The sequence below is a fragment of the Spermophilus citellus genome, assembly GCF_964194105.1.
Source record: "Spermophilus citellus genome assembly, chromosome: 3".
In the NCBI taxonomy this organism is placed as follows: Eukaryota; Metazoa; Chordata; class Mammalia; order Rodentia; family Sciuridae; genus Spermophilus; species Spermophilus citellus.
In genome coordinates, this window is record NC_138184.1 from 226,664,962 (window position 1) to 226,681,574 (window position 16,613).

The window sequence follows — 16,613 nt, forward strand, 5'->3', positions numbered from 1 at the left end:
GGCCGCGGGGCGGCGGCGGGCGCGCACTCACCTTCTTCCTCGAACTCCAGCTTCTCCAGCATGCCGGCTTCCGCGGGTCCCGGGGCCGCCGCCAGCGCCGCCTGAGGGGGAGGAGGAGGACAGCGATCAGCATGGGCCGCGGCGCTCGTCCCCGGCCGGCGGGCTCGCGGCCGGCCGAGCGCTCGGGCCTCGCTCCGCCGCGCCGGGGGCGGGGCCTGCGGGCCGGGGCGGGGCGGGCGCGGGCCCCCGCCCGAGGCGCAGGTGGGCCGCCCCGCGCGGCGCCGCTCCCCCCCGCCGTTGGTACGGCCCGCGGGAGGACGCGTGGGAAGGGGAGCCGCGCCGCGCTGCGCCGAGAGGGCGCGCCCTGCGCACTCCGCGGGAGGGGCCGCGCCGCCCTCCCCGCCCCGCGCCGCCCCGCGCGCCCCCGCCCGGGTCCCCGAGGCCCGCGCGGGGCAGGTGAGACCTGCGCAGGTGTGGACCGGCCGGCCCGGGGCGGGGCGACGGCGGGACCCGCGGGCCTGGCGGCAGGACCGCGGGAAGGGATGGGGCCGCTCGCCGTGGCGCCGTTTCTGGCTTTCCTTTTCGTCTTTGAAATTCTGGATGTAACTGCCTGTCCCCGGCCCCTTAAAAGGAAACTGTTCCCTGGTTACACAGATTGTAGATGCACTTTGCTGCGGTCGGGTTTTTTTTTTCCCCCCCCTGGACCAGGAACTCTTAATTTGCTTCCTCCCTTCACACCCATTCTCTTCTGTCTGGGGGAGCTGCTGCCAGAAGTTCACACAATCTAAATCTGGCCCTGGCCACTTCTGGGTCTGGGTATCTGAGCCTCTCCTATCGTCAGCTGAGGTTGGCAGGTGGCGGGGCTGGCAGCCGCCAGCCGCCTGGAGGAGCAGCACAGGCCAGGGAGGAGCCTGAGCTTCTGCCTAACAGCCGGCGTCTGTCTGCTCCGTGGACGGGGCCTTAGCCCGCTGCAGAACGCAAGGGCCCTGCTGAGGATGTCGGACCGTTTGCACCTGATTAGGACCGCAAATAACCCTAACCTCTCGAAAGGAACTTGTCCTGTCATTCTTGCAAGCCTAGCCCGAAGCAGGAAGTACTGACACCTCTTTGCCCTTTCTTGTTTTGTTACCTCAGTTGGGCCAATCCTTAACCTTAAACTTCCCCTTTAAAACAATGTTTTTAAAGGAGGGGTGGGGGAGATAGAACTGATTTTGTAAGACGAAAATGTGTGGTAAGAATGTACAGCTTATGTCGTGTTTCACGCCGAAAGACAGACTGCTTTCCAGAGCAAGGCAAGGATGTCTGCTGGCACGAATCTTATTCAACCTAGTGCTGAAAGCTCTACACTGCAATAACACAAGAAAAGGAAATAAAAGGCATACAGACTGGAAAGAAAGAAAGAAAACCATGAAAATTACATTGTCATCTACATAGAAAATCCCAAGAAATCTTAAAAACAAACAACAACAACAACAAAAAACACCCAGAACTAGTGAGTTCAGCAAGGTCATAGGATACTACTAGATCAAAGGCATGAAAATAATTTACATTTCTGTATACTAACTGAACTTGTGGAGGCTGATACAAAAATACTATTTGCAATCTCTGCAAAGAAAATTAATAATTAGATGTAAATTTAAGGAACTCCATGTATAAGGTCTGCATACTTAAAAGTACAAAATGGGCATGAAATGCAAGGTCTAATCAGTGGAGAGTCATCTTAATACCATGAATTGGAGTGTTGGAAGACCTACCATAAATACGCCAGTTATCTTTTGGTTTAATTCAATTCCTTTCAAACTCCCAAGAAGGTTTTATTTATTTATTTATTTATTTATTTATTTATTTATTTATTTATTTTTAAAGGTCGATTCGCCCAAGAAGGTTTTTTGATAGATACAGACAAGCTTATTCTAAAATTTATGTAGAAGGACACAAGTTCTAGAATACCTAAGAGAACCTTGAAAAATTAGAACAAAGTGGGAGGAGTCACTCTATCCAATATGAAAGCTTACTGTACAGCTGTAATAATCCAGACTGTGTGATGCTGGCAAAGGGATAGATACAATATCAACAGAGACCACGGAGAGGAACCTGGGCAAATGTTCCAAGGCAACTTTTAGTGAAGGTGCAAAAGTAATGGTGTGGGGGCAACTAGACATCAAAAGACAAAAGAGTAAACCTCAGCGTAGGCCTCATACCTTTACAAAATTAGCTCCAACTGGCTCATGGACTTAAGTTATAAAACTGTGAAACTTTTAGGAAGAAGATATAGAAAATTGTTGGGGCCTAAAATTGGGCAAAGCGTTAGACTTTGACTTGATACCAAAACACACTTTCCATAAAAGGGGAAAAAAAACCTAATAAATTCAATCTCACTAAAATTAAGAACTTCAGCTCTCGATTAAAAACAAAAACAAGACAATCCAGTTAGGACATGGGCAAAAGACAAAGAGAGGGGCTGGGATTGTGGCTCATCGGTAGAGCGCTCGCCTAGCATGGGTGGGACCCGGGTTCGATCCTCAGCACCACATAAAAATAAAGGCATTGTGTTGTGTCCATCTACACCTAAAAAATAAATATATATTTAAAAAAGACATAAAGAGACATTTACCAAAAAAGATATACTGGTGGTAAATAAGCACATAAGATGTTCAGCACCATTAGCTGTCAGAGAAATGCAGATTAATACCACCATGAGATATCACTATACACCCATTACAGTGGCTAAAACAAAAATGGTAATGGTCCTGAATGCTGGTAAGGTTGCAGAGAAACAGAATCCCTATTGCTAGTGGAATAAAAAACAGAACTGACACTCTGGAAACAGTTTCTTATTAAAACAACAACAACAACAACAACAACAAAACCCAGTTTCTTATAAAACCAAACATGCAACTACCAAATGACACATGGCATTTATCCCAGGAAATAAAAACTTATGTTTACACAAAAAGCTATACATGACTGTTCATAGCAGCTTCGTTTGTAATAGCCCCACCTGGACATAACAGATGCCATTCAAGGGGAAGTGGTTAAAAATGGACTTGCATCTATGCCATGGAATATTACTCAGCAATTAAAAGAATGACCTATTGATACATGCAGAAACTTGGATAGAGCTCCATGGAATTATGCTGAGTCAAAAAAGCCAATCTCAAAGCGCACACACCACAGATTCCACTTACATTATACTGTTTGTGTTTGTTTTGTTTTCATTTGTTGTTTGTCTTTGCAGTAATGGGAAATGATCCCAAAACCTTGTGCAAGCAAGGCAAGTGCTCTACCACTGAGTCAAGTCCCAAGTCCCACTTTACACTCTGAAATGACAAAATTATAGAAATGGAGCCCTGATCAGTGGATGCCAAGGGTCAGGGTCTGGGGTGGACAGAGATGCCTGTGGCTACACAATGGCAACATGAGGGACCCTTGTGGTGATGAGCTTGTTCTGCAGCCTGACTATATCAATGTCGATGTGCTATTTGTCACATCATACTATATTTTCCCCCATGAGCCAAGCCAAGCCAATTTAACTACATGGAAAAAATGAAAATTTGGATTTTAAAAACACCTATTTATTGGAAAAACAACTCACTCACACTTGAAGTATACAGTTCAGTGCTTTTCAGTATATTTTGAGTTGAACTAAGTTTACAGAATTTTTATTATCCCAAAGAGAAAACTGGCACCCAGTATCAGCCACTTCTCATTACCAGCTTCCATCCCTATTCCCCTCTGCAGGCAAGTGCTAATCTACTTTCTATCTCTTTAATTTCCCCATTATGGACATTTCATACATGTAGAATCATATAATACATCATGACTGGCTTTAAAAAAATGTTTCAGGGTTCATCCACGTTGTAATGTGTATCAGCTCTTCCTTTGATTTCTGAATGACCTTTCACCGTGTGAACAGGCCACATTTTGTTTTTCCATTCATCAGTTAATGAGTGGTCAGGTGGTTTCCACTTTTTAGCTATTATGAATAATGCTACTATGAACATCCCTGTACTAAGTGTTTGTGTGGATGTGATTTCATCACTCTTGGTACAGCCCCAGGAGTGGAATTGTTGGGTCATATTGCATTGGTAACTCTATGTTTCACATTTTAAGTAACTTCCAAACTGTTTTCTGAGGGGGCAGCACCATTTTACATTTTTGCCAGCCACATATGAGGAGTCCTGTTTTTCCTGTACTGAATTGTTTTACAAGGTGTTACCATTGGGGGAGAACTCAGTAAAGACACACAGGATACCTCTGTATTATATTTCACAGTTGTGTGCAAGTATACAATTATCTCAATTATACTCTTTATCACAGAATAAAAAGATTTTTAAAAGTTTATGTGGTCAATCATCCTAATTTAAAAGTTTACATTTTTGTTCCTTGCAGTAATTTTAGTACAATTTTTTTTTAAGTCCCCAGCTGGAGTTGAACCATTAGGAGCACTCTGGACTTCACCTGTCATCCTGATGAGCTGTTTTTATAGAGACAGAAATGGGCGGTAAATAGGAGGGTGTGCTCCCTTCAAAAGTGGTCCTCAGCTAAGAAGACCTACGCTAGAAGCTGAAGAATAGAGATTGGGTGTTTTATGCTGCTTTGCTTGACAGTGGGTATGCGAGCTGCCTGATATAAAAGTTTCCATGTCAGATGCTGGTGATGCTGAATTTATTTCCACAGGTCTTCACTTAGCAAGGACAGAAAGTCGCAGAACACTAGGGAAAGACGGATGGAACAGTTTTCTATGACATACTCTGTTGACTTCAGGAACTTGAGGGCTTTCGAGGCTTTTTAGGCATGTACATAAATGTTCTCAGGGTCCTGAGAGCGGGAGGTGTTGGCACAAATGATTTATTAAAGTTGGTGGTCGTCGGTTGCCCTTTTATGGTGATGTTTTCTAAAAGTCCTAACCAGGCTTGTGCCAGACTTAATTTTAGCTATTCCTGGCAGGCGGGGAAAGCCAGAGGATGGGAAAGGCTGGGCAGTGCCCGCAGGCGGAGAGGGGTTTGTGTTCATGATGGCAGCTCATCTCTCAATCGTTGGAGCCACGCACAGTTGATACAGCAACCCTCCCCCAGATCTGGGCCAGTTTCCCCAGTGACAAGTGGATGGCCCTACCACACAGAGACACACAGGGTCACCCTAGCTGGGCCTGGAGCAGGGTCACCTTAGCGGAGGGAACTTTCCACCTGTGTGCCATTGGCCTCTGCAGCCAGTCTGGGGTTCTATCCGTGGAAGTGAAATGCTCTGAGTCGGACTTCACAGAAAGCATGTCTGCAGAAGATAGAGCCTTTAAAATACGGCATTTTAGTTGGTGAAAAACACTAAATTATTAAGGGTTGTCTTACATAATTGTGCCTAGGTACAGCAAAATACGGTGTTTTGAATGATGAGTGGAAGTGAAAACTTCAGCCTGAAAGCTTAATCATTAAATGCCTGCCCAAAAAGCACTCCTTAATGCACCAAGGTCGGATGTGAGTCTGCTCTGCCTTAAAAAAAAAAAAAAGAAAAGAAAAATCTGAAATAGCTACTGTAAGAAAGAAATAAATCATCCTCAGGACTGGACAGTAGCTCCTGAATAATTTAGTGCCCAGAACCGAAGCCTCTGCGGCCACCTGCCACCTCTCTTGAGTGCACTGTGCACTGACTGCCAGGGCGTCCTCCCTGGGGTCAAGTATGACAGGAAACCCTGGTGCCTGGATGGAGCTTCAGGAGCATTCTGGGCTCACTCGCAGGGTGTTCTCGGGACAGCTGGGGGGCACTGCCATGCTGCAGCTCAGTGCCACTCCAGCCGTCTAAAACTCCCCGTGTCCTCTCATTTTGTCATCCTAGTCCATTCTTAGTCTCCACCCACTACAGCTCCTACCTAGCTGGGCTTTCGTCCCTCTGGCTCCCCCTTCCCCGTCTAACCTTGTAAAAATGTAGACGTGCTCTCGCTAACTCCCTCATCTAGACTTATTCAGCAACTCTCAGGAACGTTGAGGGGCTTTGGGGAACTCCTCAGCTCCCAGCAGAGGTCTGGTCACTTTATTTCAGCACCTTTGCTTGCTGATTGCCGCTGTGGACCTTACACTTGACAACTGCGTCCTTGCTGCTGGTAGGTTTGGGATCTAACTGCCCCTCCTCCAACCCTTGGCTGGGTCCCACCCATTCCTTTTAGGATTTAGGTCGGTCTTCACCAGGAAGCCTTTTCTGTTTTATCTCCCTCCCCTTCCCTCTCCTCCGCTTCCCTCCTTGACCTCCTGTCACAACTTGTCTGGCCAATTGCTTCTCTTAACCCACACACTTCTATACGGCATTAAACACTCTGGGTTGAGATTTATTACTTTTCTGTTTCCTCTAAATCCTATAAGCTCCTTGAAGAGGGAGAATGATTCTTCCATCTTCCTTGAATGGCTTGAGTCTGACACACAGTAGGCCTTCACATGCATTTGAGTGAAGTGTTCATCATTAGCAAATGGGTCAGAGCTTGGCGGGTAAACAGCTGGTTTTTAATGCCATAATGGTTTTAGCAGTTATTTTATCCAATTTACCCAAGCTTCCCTTGGACCCCTTTCCTAATTAGAAATGATTGGAGTCACTTTCCCTTGAGTGTCGGAATTGACATATTGAAAGAAAAAAGTGGCTGTGCTGAGAAACAATGGCAGCAAACATTTTTCTTTTACAGACTGTGTGGGAGGACTGGGGTCCTGACACCCTTCACATCCTGGTTGGCTGTTGGCTGAGACCTGAACCTGCTCCTGCCCCCACCAAACAACTTTAGATTTTGTTAAGTGAAAGCAATCAGTTTTAAAAAGTGATGCGGGCTGGGAACGTGGCTCAGTGGCAGAGCACTTGCCTGGCACACACAAGGTCCTGGGTTTGATTCCTAGCACCACAAAAAAAGAAGAAAAAAAGTGATACAGAAATTTGATAAAAAGTGAAGGCCTGACATATTCAACAGCACAACTATTCATTCTTCTGATTGAGTTTAACTAATATGCTTGGGGAAAATGTTCCATTCATTTCAGTACTTTCCCAAATAACAACCTCAGATGCAATAAAGTAGTTCTTCTCTAACACTTACTTACGATTTCCTTTAAAGAGCATTTATCTTAGAGAATATTTTCAGGGAGCGGGACAAACAATTTCTATAGTTCTAGTCAGCTGAAAACCCGATTCAAAGGAGTGTTATTAAAAAAAAATAAGATGGGGCTGGGGACACAGCTCAGCTGGTGAGTGCTTGCCTCACATGCACAAGGCTCTGGTTCAATCCCCAGCACAACCCCCACCCCACCCCCCCACCCCCGCAAAAAAAAAAAAAAAAAAGCCTGAAGAAAACTGATTAACCTGAAAAGTCCTTTTTTACGTAGATTCTTTCTGTTAGATTATCTGCTAAGTTCCAGAAAGGTAGACACAGTTAAGCTTTTGAAGACAGCCATTGTGGAAATACTTATTGAATATCTGCTATGTACCAGGCACCAGGGTGGTTGGTTAATAAAATGTCTGTTGAGAGAACATGCTCTGGCCTGACCAGAAACTGGTATATAAGACTTGGCACTGGAACCCACACACCCCTGGGTTCAGCAAGATCAGCTTGCGGCTCTTCAAATCCCAGTCCTGGGAAACTCTCTACTCAGGGTCTGAAATGGGTATGTCCCTCATCTTCCACCAGCAAATCCCAATTTGATTTTGTGTTTTGCTGATCAAAATTTTAACTTTGTGTTGGACTTGACTTTCTGGGAGCTAAATACTTATATTCTTTGGGGCTGACAACTCTTACTATGGTCTCATACTACTTTGCAAATAAAAAAGCTAAGTATAGCTTATCAAGTTCAATTAACCTTTGACTCTGAATGCATCCAAGTCGAAAGCTTTGACATGTGTCGTGTTTATATTATAAAGCAATGCACAGAGCAATTTGATTTTACAAGAATCTCTCTCTCCACTATTCTCTCCCCCTACAACTGGCTCATTCATTAGCCTTTCCCAGGACAGACCCCTGATAATAGTCTGTTTTTAATTACTCCATTTAGGGAAACTCTGACCTTAAACTGGTGAAAAGTTACAAAAAGTTGACGACTGCGACTTCTGCTCTGTTCTCTCCCACAGACAGGGGATATTCAAGCTGAAAGGAGAGAGATCTAATGATGCCTCCACTGTGCTGTGTGTGCTCCAGGACCTCTCTGATCTTTACTTAGAATCCACAGTGTTACCTAGCTACTTAGAGTGGGGCAGGGGACACAGAGCCAGCTAATGCAGACATAGCACCTGCATCCCTCAAAAATGCACATTTAAAAATTTTAAAAAATATATTTTCTTTAGTTATAGATGGACACAATACCTTTGTTTTAGTTATTTATTTTATGTGGTGCTGAAAATCGAACCCAGTGCCTCATATGTGCTAGGCAAGCGCTCTACCACTGAGCCACAACCCCAGTCCTAAAAATGTACATCTTTTAAGAATGTACATCTTTTTAGTTGTTTACCTGTGGTCAACCCATTCATTTCATGGATGTATTAACATGAAATCACCACTAAAAATCAAGACATAAAACACATGGAGCACCCCCAAAATTTCCTTGAGCCTGTTTCTAATTCCTCCTTTCTTCCACTCAAGGTCCCAGGAAATTGTGATCTACATTTAGTCAATATGTCACTATAAATATTTTTTAGCATTTCATGTACATGGAACCGTACAGTAGATGATCTTTTGCGCCTGGATCATTTCCTTAGCATAATGGCTTTGAGATTCATTCACGTGGTTGAGTGTGTCACTCGTTCGCTCACTGTTATTGCTAAGCGGCATTCCAGTGTACAGATGGCTGTGCTTTGTGCATTTGCCTGTGGATGGATGTTTGTGATGTTTCCGATGTTTGACCAGCGTGAATAAAGCTGTGAACATTCACAGTCATGCTTTGCATGGACACACTTGCATTTCTTTTTGGTAATTACCAAGGAATAGGGTGACCTGGTCATTTGGTCAGTGTGTGTTCACCACAAGAAATGGCCAGTTTTGCAGGCTGGCTGTACCAGTTCACATTTCCACCTGCAACACTGGGGAGTTCCAGTTGCTTCATATCCTCATCAACTCTTGATGATATCCTCATACCAACTCTTGGTATGGTCTTTTAAACATTTTCGTTGTTGTTATTTTAGTCATTACAGTAGATGTGTAGTGCTTTCTCATTGTAGTTTTGATTTGCATTTCCTTAAACACTAATGATATATATTTTTAATATTATTTTAATTGTACGTATTTATCATTTATCATTATCATATGTATAATGATCAAATCAGGGTAGTTAACATTTCCAACTCCTTAAACATTAAAAATTTTAATTAATATATGGAAATTGAATTTATATTTTGGGGAATGAATGGATAAAGAAAATGTGGTATATATAACAATACACTATTATTCAGCTGTAAAAAAGAATGAGATTCTATCATTTGCAGCAAAACAGAAGGAACTGGTGGACATTACATTAAGTGAAATGACTCAGACTCACAAAGACACATTCCACAAGTTCTCTCTCATAGGTGGAGGTTAAAAAAGTCAATGGGAATGTTTAAGAGTAATTTCCAGAGGCTGGGAGGGGTGGTGGGGAGAGGGGATGGCAGGAGGTTGCATAACGGGTACCAAAATTTGCTAGACAGAAGTACAGCACAGTGGGGTGATTATATTCATAAAGTATTATATTATTTGAGTAGAAGATAAGTGCTTGAAGCCTCCAAACACAGTAATGATAAGGAGATGGAGATGTTAATTACCCTGATTTGGCCAGTACATATTATGTACATGTACTGAAATATCACTGTACCCTCATGATACCTTCTTATGAGCATATTGGCCATTCATAGGTCTTTTGTGAAGTGACTTTTGTCTTTTTTTTTTTTAGTGTGTGTGTGTGTGTGTGTGTGTGTGTGTGTGTGTGTGTGGTGCTGGGGATTGAACCCAGAGCCTTGTGCATGCGAGGCAAGCCCTCTACCAACTGAGCTATAGACGTTTGTCTATTTTTTGATTGAAGTTACTGAGGTGCTGAATGTCCAGGCAGACTCTGCGATGGCCCCCAATGAATCCCCCTTCCTGGCATTCAGGTACCTGTAGAATTTCCCCTCCTGAGCATGAGCTGGACTTAGCAACTTGCCTCTAACAGGAGAACACAGCAAAGGTGATAGAATATCACGTCCACAGTGATGCTTCTGCCCATGTAAGATTGTGGTGTCTGTTGCACCAGGAGACTCTCTTGGCGTTTCTGATGAGGCAAGCTGCCACGGTGGAGAGGCCCATGTTGCAGGAACTGAGGTCCTCGGGCCAGCAGCCTGCCAGGACCTACATCCAGGAGCCTGGGAATGGATCCTTTCCCAGTGGAGCCTTCAGATGAGGCTGGGCCTGGCTGACATCTCAGTTGCCAGCTTCATGAGGAACCCTGAGGCAGAAGACTCAGCTGAGCTGTGCCTAGAATGTGGCCTGCAGAAAACGTGATTTAAATATGCGTTTTACGACTTCAAAGCCAGCTTCAGCAACAGGGAGGTGCTAAGAGACTCAGTGAGACCCTGTCTCTAATAGGGCTGGGAATGTGGCTCAGTGGTTGAGTGCCCCTGAGTTCAATCCCCAGTATCCTAAATAAATAAATATGCATTTTAGGCCAATAAGTTTGAATTGTTTTAAAAAATTTATATTTAGAGCTGGGCATAGTGGTACAGGCCTAGAATTCCAGTGATTTGGGAGGCTGAGGCAGGAGGATCTCAAGTTCAAGGCTTAGCCTCAGCAACTTAGAAAAAGTTTGTCTTAAAATAAAAAGGATTGGGGGAGATGTAGATCAGTGGCAGATCACCCCTGCATTCAATCCCCAGGACTGAAAACAAAACAAAACAAAAACAACGTGTATTTAGATCTGGGTGTGGTGGCATGTGCCTATGGTCCCAGCTACTAGGGAGGCCAAGAAGGGAGGACTGCCTGAGCTTAGGAATCTGGGGGCCAGCCTGGGTAACAGCAAGATCCCATCTCAACCACAACAAAAGAAGCAAAGCAAAAAACAAAATGAAGATATATTTAGGATGCAAAGCCTTTGTCAGATACATGTATTGTGAATATTTTCTCCCATTCTATAGCTTGCCGTTTTATAGGCCTGTATTTTGTGTGTGTGTGTGTGTGTGCACTAGGGATTGAACCCAGGGCCTCATGCATACTAGGCAAGTGCTCTACCACTAAGCCACATACCCAGCCCCTGTATCTTTCAAAGAGCAAAAATTTTGGTGAGATCTAAGTTGTCTCAGGTCTTTTCGTAGCTTACGCTTTTTGTGTCCTAAGAAGTCTTTGTTTTCCCTCCCACCACCCAAGTTTGTGAGGATTTTCTTCAATATTTTCTTCTGGAAGTTTTGTACTTTTACATTTGGATCTATGATGCATTCTGATTTAATTTTTAATGATCATATGTGGTAGGGTTGAGGTTCAATTTTGTTCCGTAGTAGAACCCTGTTGTTCACACTATTTCGAAGACTCTACTTTCCCCATTGAATTGACACCTTTATCTAACATCAACTGACCATACATGGGGATTTATTCCTGGACTCCATTTTATTTGCTAATCTCTATACATTCATCATGGCCACTCTGTCTTGACACTGTAGCTCCATGATAAGTTTTGAAATCATGCAAGGAATATTTTCCTCAACATTGTTCTTTCTTTTAAAAATTGCTTTGAGTCCTCTGAGTACTTAAGAATTAATTAGGGGGCAAAAAAATCCCTACTGGAATTTTGGCTGGAATTGCATTTGATCTGTAGAACAATTTGGGAAGGACTGACATCTTAACAATCCTAAGTCTCCCGGTCCATGATCAGGGTATATCTGTCCATTTATTTAGGTCTTTTTTGATCTTTCTCAGCAGTCTTTTGGACTTTTCAGCGAAGAGGTCTTACGTATCTTTTACTAAATTTATTCCCAAGTCTATTATGTTTTTGAAGCTCTTCTACATGAAATTATATTTAAAATTTCATTTCTCAGTTGCTGCTGCAACAGATTTTATATATTGATCTTATATTTTGTGACCTTGCTGAATTAATTTCCAAGGCCTAGTGGTTCTGGTAGATTACTTAGGATTTCCTCCATAAGTGATCACATCATCCGAGGCCTCTGACCTTTAAGTCTTTATTTTGCAGTCCCTGATGCTGTGTAATTTTACCTATACGTATGTGTTCAAAATATATGTACATTCCGATTCTCACCTAAATGTATCATCTTATTTTGTTTCATCATTCAGATATGCATATAACATACATTATATGTATTGTATGTTATACATATATAGTATGTAATAAAATTTATTATATATGTGATATAAATGAAAAATTGTTAGTTTAGACTCAATTGCATATCCTTCTTAGCAATGCCTCCCTGCATGCACCCCACACTAAGTTGCGGTAGACACTGTTGGCAATGTCCACCCCTCCATGTGTACACACTGTACTGGCCTGCAGTGCCCCTCTGTATGTGGGTCACAGTGGATTCTTTTGGTTGCCTACCTAGCACCCAACCCCCTTCCTCTACCCTCCTTCCTGCGACAACTTGAATTTCGCTATGGTACACACCCTTTCCAAGTTATGACGGACCTTAAAGGAGGACCCTGGCTGGAGGGAAGCAGCTCCACATGCAGGTGTGCAAGTCTCTGTCCACCTCTTTTGCTTGCTGCAGACAATCCTGTGTCCCTGAGTGCTCCTGAGGACCAGCCTTCAGATGGAGCCATTGCTGAGAGGGACCTTGGATCCTGGTGACCTCATAGAGCAGGAGCAGGACTGCCTCACCTTGCCTGGGAGCTGTCCTGCCCCTGGAGCTGGAGATACCTAGCAATAGATGTCCTCATCCTTCAAGCCAGTTCAAGGTGGGTTGTCTGTTGCTCTGCAGCCAACATCATTTTGGGTAATCCTTGATGTTGTGTTAGATACACTACATGTTACAAACAGTAGCAGTTGCAGAGGGCTCACAAATGCTAAGGGACCTTTCCAGGGAGAGGTTTCCTTTCTTAGGAGATGAACTGAGACAGATTTTGAAGCTGAGCCATTGTGGATGTGGCTGTGGCAGAGGAAAAGCCCTGGAGGTGAGGATGTCCACAGACAACAGAAGGCAGGGGGTCTGGATCTGAGAGCAGAGTTCTTGTAGAGAAGCCGACGAGGATGGGTAGGCCCCATGGGAGCTGAAGGAATGGAGTTAGATTTCTTACGGTAGGATATAAATATCTTCAAGTAGTTTTTGGCAATATAAAAAGACTTCAGTTCCTGTGCAGACTGGAGAGGGTAGGTGTGGAGGAGCCTGGAGTCAGGAGGAACGTGCAGACGTCTTTGAGGAATGTAGAAACCAAGCGAGCAAGACTGGCAGGTGTTGAGGAGATGAGGGAGCATGGGCCTGGGGGTTAGGAGATCACTCAGTGGACAGGAAATAGAAAGAGACTGAGAACGCCGGGTGGGCGGGTAGGATAGCCTGTCGGAGGTAAGAATAAAGGGGAAATGCTGCAATGAAATCTTCCAGGTAGTAATTGGCTGTCCAAGGAGGTACATCTTGGCACGTCACCAGAGTTGTTGGAGGTGTTGCTTGGGGAAGGAGGACTAGGTGGCATGGATTGTGTCGCAGGAGAATGACAGAGGTCCCTGGCTCAGTGGCTTCTCCTCTCATGCTCCAGGCTGGAGCCATTGGATCATATCTCTACACAGCCTACACAGTGACTTCAATGTCCCCCACCCCCCAGTGCTGGGATTAAACCCAGGGCCTCACACATGCCGGGCAAGTGCTTACCACCTGAGCTATATCCTCAGCTCCGTGGTAAATTTTGAGACAGGGTATCTCTAAGCTGCCTGGCTGACCTTGAACTTGAGATCTCCTGCCTCTGCCTCTGGACTAGCTAGGATCACATGCATGCACTATTGTGCCTGGCTCTTGTTTTTCCTTTGAAATGGTTTTTTCTTGTGTTGCCCAGGCTGGCCTTGGACTTTCTATCTCCTGCCTCAATCCCCTGAATAATTGGGTTACAGGCACATGCCATGATGCATGATGTAAACTGACTTAAAAAACAAAAACCGTGTGTTTTAGGCAAAAACTCCATGAAATCACAGGTTTTGGGGTTCTGGATATGTAGTTCCCCCACCACTCTGACACACAAAGATACAGCCATTAGGGATGTACCGTCCTGACAGCACCTGAAATCATCTTGCACACCACACGGTTCTCGCCCAGCTTTGGGAAAACAGGGGTGGGGGAAACACGAGCAGCTGGCAGGAAGAGCCTGAACCCCCAGGTCTGGGTTTACCTAGGAAAAGGGAGGACACTGTTTCAATGAGGAGACAGTGTCCTGCTGAAGCAGTGGGAGAAGTCAGAGGATGAAAGAAGAGGCATCCGACAGAACAGGAGGAACCCCGGCTAATTGCAAGACCCTGAATTGGAATGTGAGAAACTGCACTGGAAATGAATGTCGGATCTAGTTCTTTTAAAACTCTAAACTGTGTGACCCACTCCTGGACCGTAAAAGCTATATAAACGGGCCAACTACTATAAAGCAATAGTTTATTTACTTTAAAAATAAAATGTAGGGGCTGGGGTTGTGGCTCATTGGTAGAGTGCTGGCCTCACATGTGTGAGTCACTGGGTTCAATTCTCAGCACCACATATAAATAAATGAATAAAATAAAGGTCCATCAACAAAAAAAAAATTTTAAAAAATAAAATAAGGGGCTGGGAATGTGGCTCAGGCGGTAGCGCGCTCGCCTGGCATGCATGCGGCCCGGGTTCAATCCTCAGCACCACATACCAACAAAGATGTTGTGTCCGCCGAGAACTAAAAAATAAAATATTAAAAATTCTCTCTCTCTCTCTCTCTCTCTCTCTCTCTCTTTCTCCTCTCTTACTCTCTCTTTAAAAAAAATAAATAAAATAAAATAAAATAAAATGTAATAGAAGCCAGGTGCAGTGGCCTGAAAATCTCAGTTAACTCAGGAGGCTGCAACAGGAGGATCGCAAGTTAGAGGGCAGTCTTGGAACCAAGTGAGACCTTATCTTAAAATAAATTTTTTTTCAAGAAGGGTCATTGGTGTACCTCAGTGGTAGGGCACTTGCCTAACATGTGTGAGGTCCCTGAAGGGGAAAAATAATATTGGAGGAAAAAAATAATGGAAATAGCAATTTGTGATGCAGGTAGTTGAGAGGAAAGAGTTTCAAGAAACCACTCTTAATTCCAAGATGTTTTTCTTATTGTTTTCTTTTCCTTTTTACAATCGTGGACTATACAATAAAGAACTAGATTGTCTGCTGGTTGAGGCCTCTTGGTTGAAGAATTTAGTCCCATGTGTAGGACAGAGTTACAGGGAAGGTTAAGTTTATCTCTAAACATGCTGGTTTCCTCTCTCCAGAATAGCAAGCATCCAGGCAGGTAAGGATGAAGTTAGGCCTGAGGGAAAGAACGCTCTAGACTCAGTTTTTAGGTTGCAAGTACTACAATGAAAGAGTAGTTTCTCACTCCCTTGCCACATTGGTTGGTGCTTTTTGAAGGCACGTGCAGGTATACCATTCTGCACACCTGGGGGAATCTGCCTGTGCACACACACTCACACAGAGTGGCAAAGAATAAGGATAATAAACAGCAGGATTTTAAAGGAAAATGGTGATAGTTTATTTTCCTGCTGAGAAGGGAGCGGTTAAGAGAACTAGACCTCTGGGGAGTGTTTGCACATGAAGATTGGATCACAATCTGGGAAGGGTTATGGTCAAAAGTCCCCTCACACTAGTTACTCTGTGTGTCCCCGAGCTCTTGGGTGGCAGTGTGCTCTGTGACAGTAGGAACACCCGGGGACCAAGTGAGAAGCTCTGGAGGTGTGGTCAGGGGACTCCTGTGGGTCCTGACACCTTTGCAGGGAGTCAGCAAGCTTTCCGGTGACAGAGGCCAAGGTGCACTTGCTTTTGCCTCGTCAGCGTCGGCACAGTGGAGAGCTCAGTGCTCTGGTGCGTGGAAAGCAGTGGGAAGCGTTACCATCCTTCTACTCCAGGGACCAGCAGTCAACTCGGAATGTCTTTGAGGACACTGTAGAATTTATTCATTTTATTACATCTCTTAATATTGTGCATGATGAAAGAAGTACATAGGAAACATTGCTGTTGCATCAGAAATAACTGTGTTCTGGAGAATGTGTTCTGGAGAAAGACATACCTGCAATTGGACTGCTTTGTAAAGAAAACCCTGGTAAATGATGGTTATTTGGAGTTGGGTATGTGTAGACTCTCCCCCCGCCCCCGAAAAAAATGAAGGAGATTAGGTTTTGTTCAAGAAAACAGCTGTTGCCAAGGATAACACGTGAGTTTTCTAGTCAAATTTAGAAGTTTTGTCACAATGAGCTTGACAGTTCCCTAATGCTGAAGACCCTCCCTGGAGATCAGTGATATCATTAATAAATGTGGCATGAGAAGCATCAGCCTTTGGAAGATCTGCATAAACCAGAGTCCCCAAATTTTCCAAACCTATGCCTGGGTTGAAGATCCGTTCAGAGTGCAAGACAGACTGATGGACGTGAACATAAGAGATTCTACTCAATAGACCATGAAAAATTCATTGCTGAGGTTTCAGATTTCACATGGCAACAAACCTTTAA

The 16,613-nt window shown here is 44.2% G+C and overlaps 1 protein-coding gene across 9 annotated transcripts in view; it reads right to left on the bottom strand.

The window, feature by feature from the left end:
• PRKAG2 (protein kinase AMP-activated non-catalytic subunit gamma 2) overlaps nucleotides 1-16,613 on the bottom strand; it is a 268,473-nt gene that overhangs the window by 54,448 nt on the left and 197,412 nt on the right. For 6 of the 9 annotated variants that reach the window (XM_081283035.1, XM_081283031.1, XM_081283033.1 and 3 more), the window contains one exon: nucleotides 32-101. In XM_081283035.1, the coding sequence (XP_081139161.1) occupies nucleotides 32-101 (70 nt within the window). Of the gene's footprint in view, nucleotides 1-31; nucleotides 209-463; nucleotides 612-16,613 lie in introns of those variants that run through there. The other 3 variants (XM_081283038.1, XM_081283036.1, XM_081283037.1) reach the window with 2 other exon arrangements.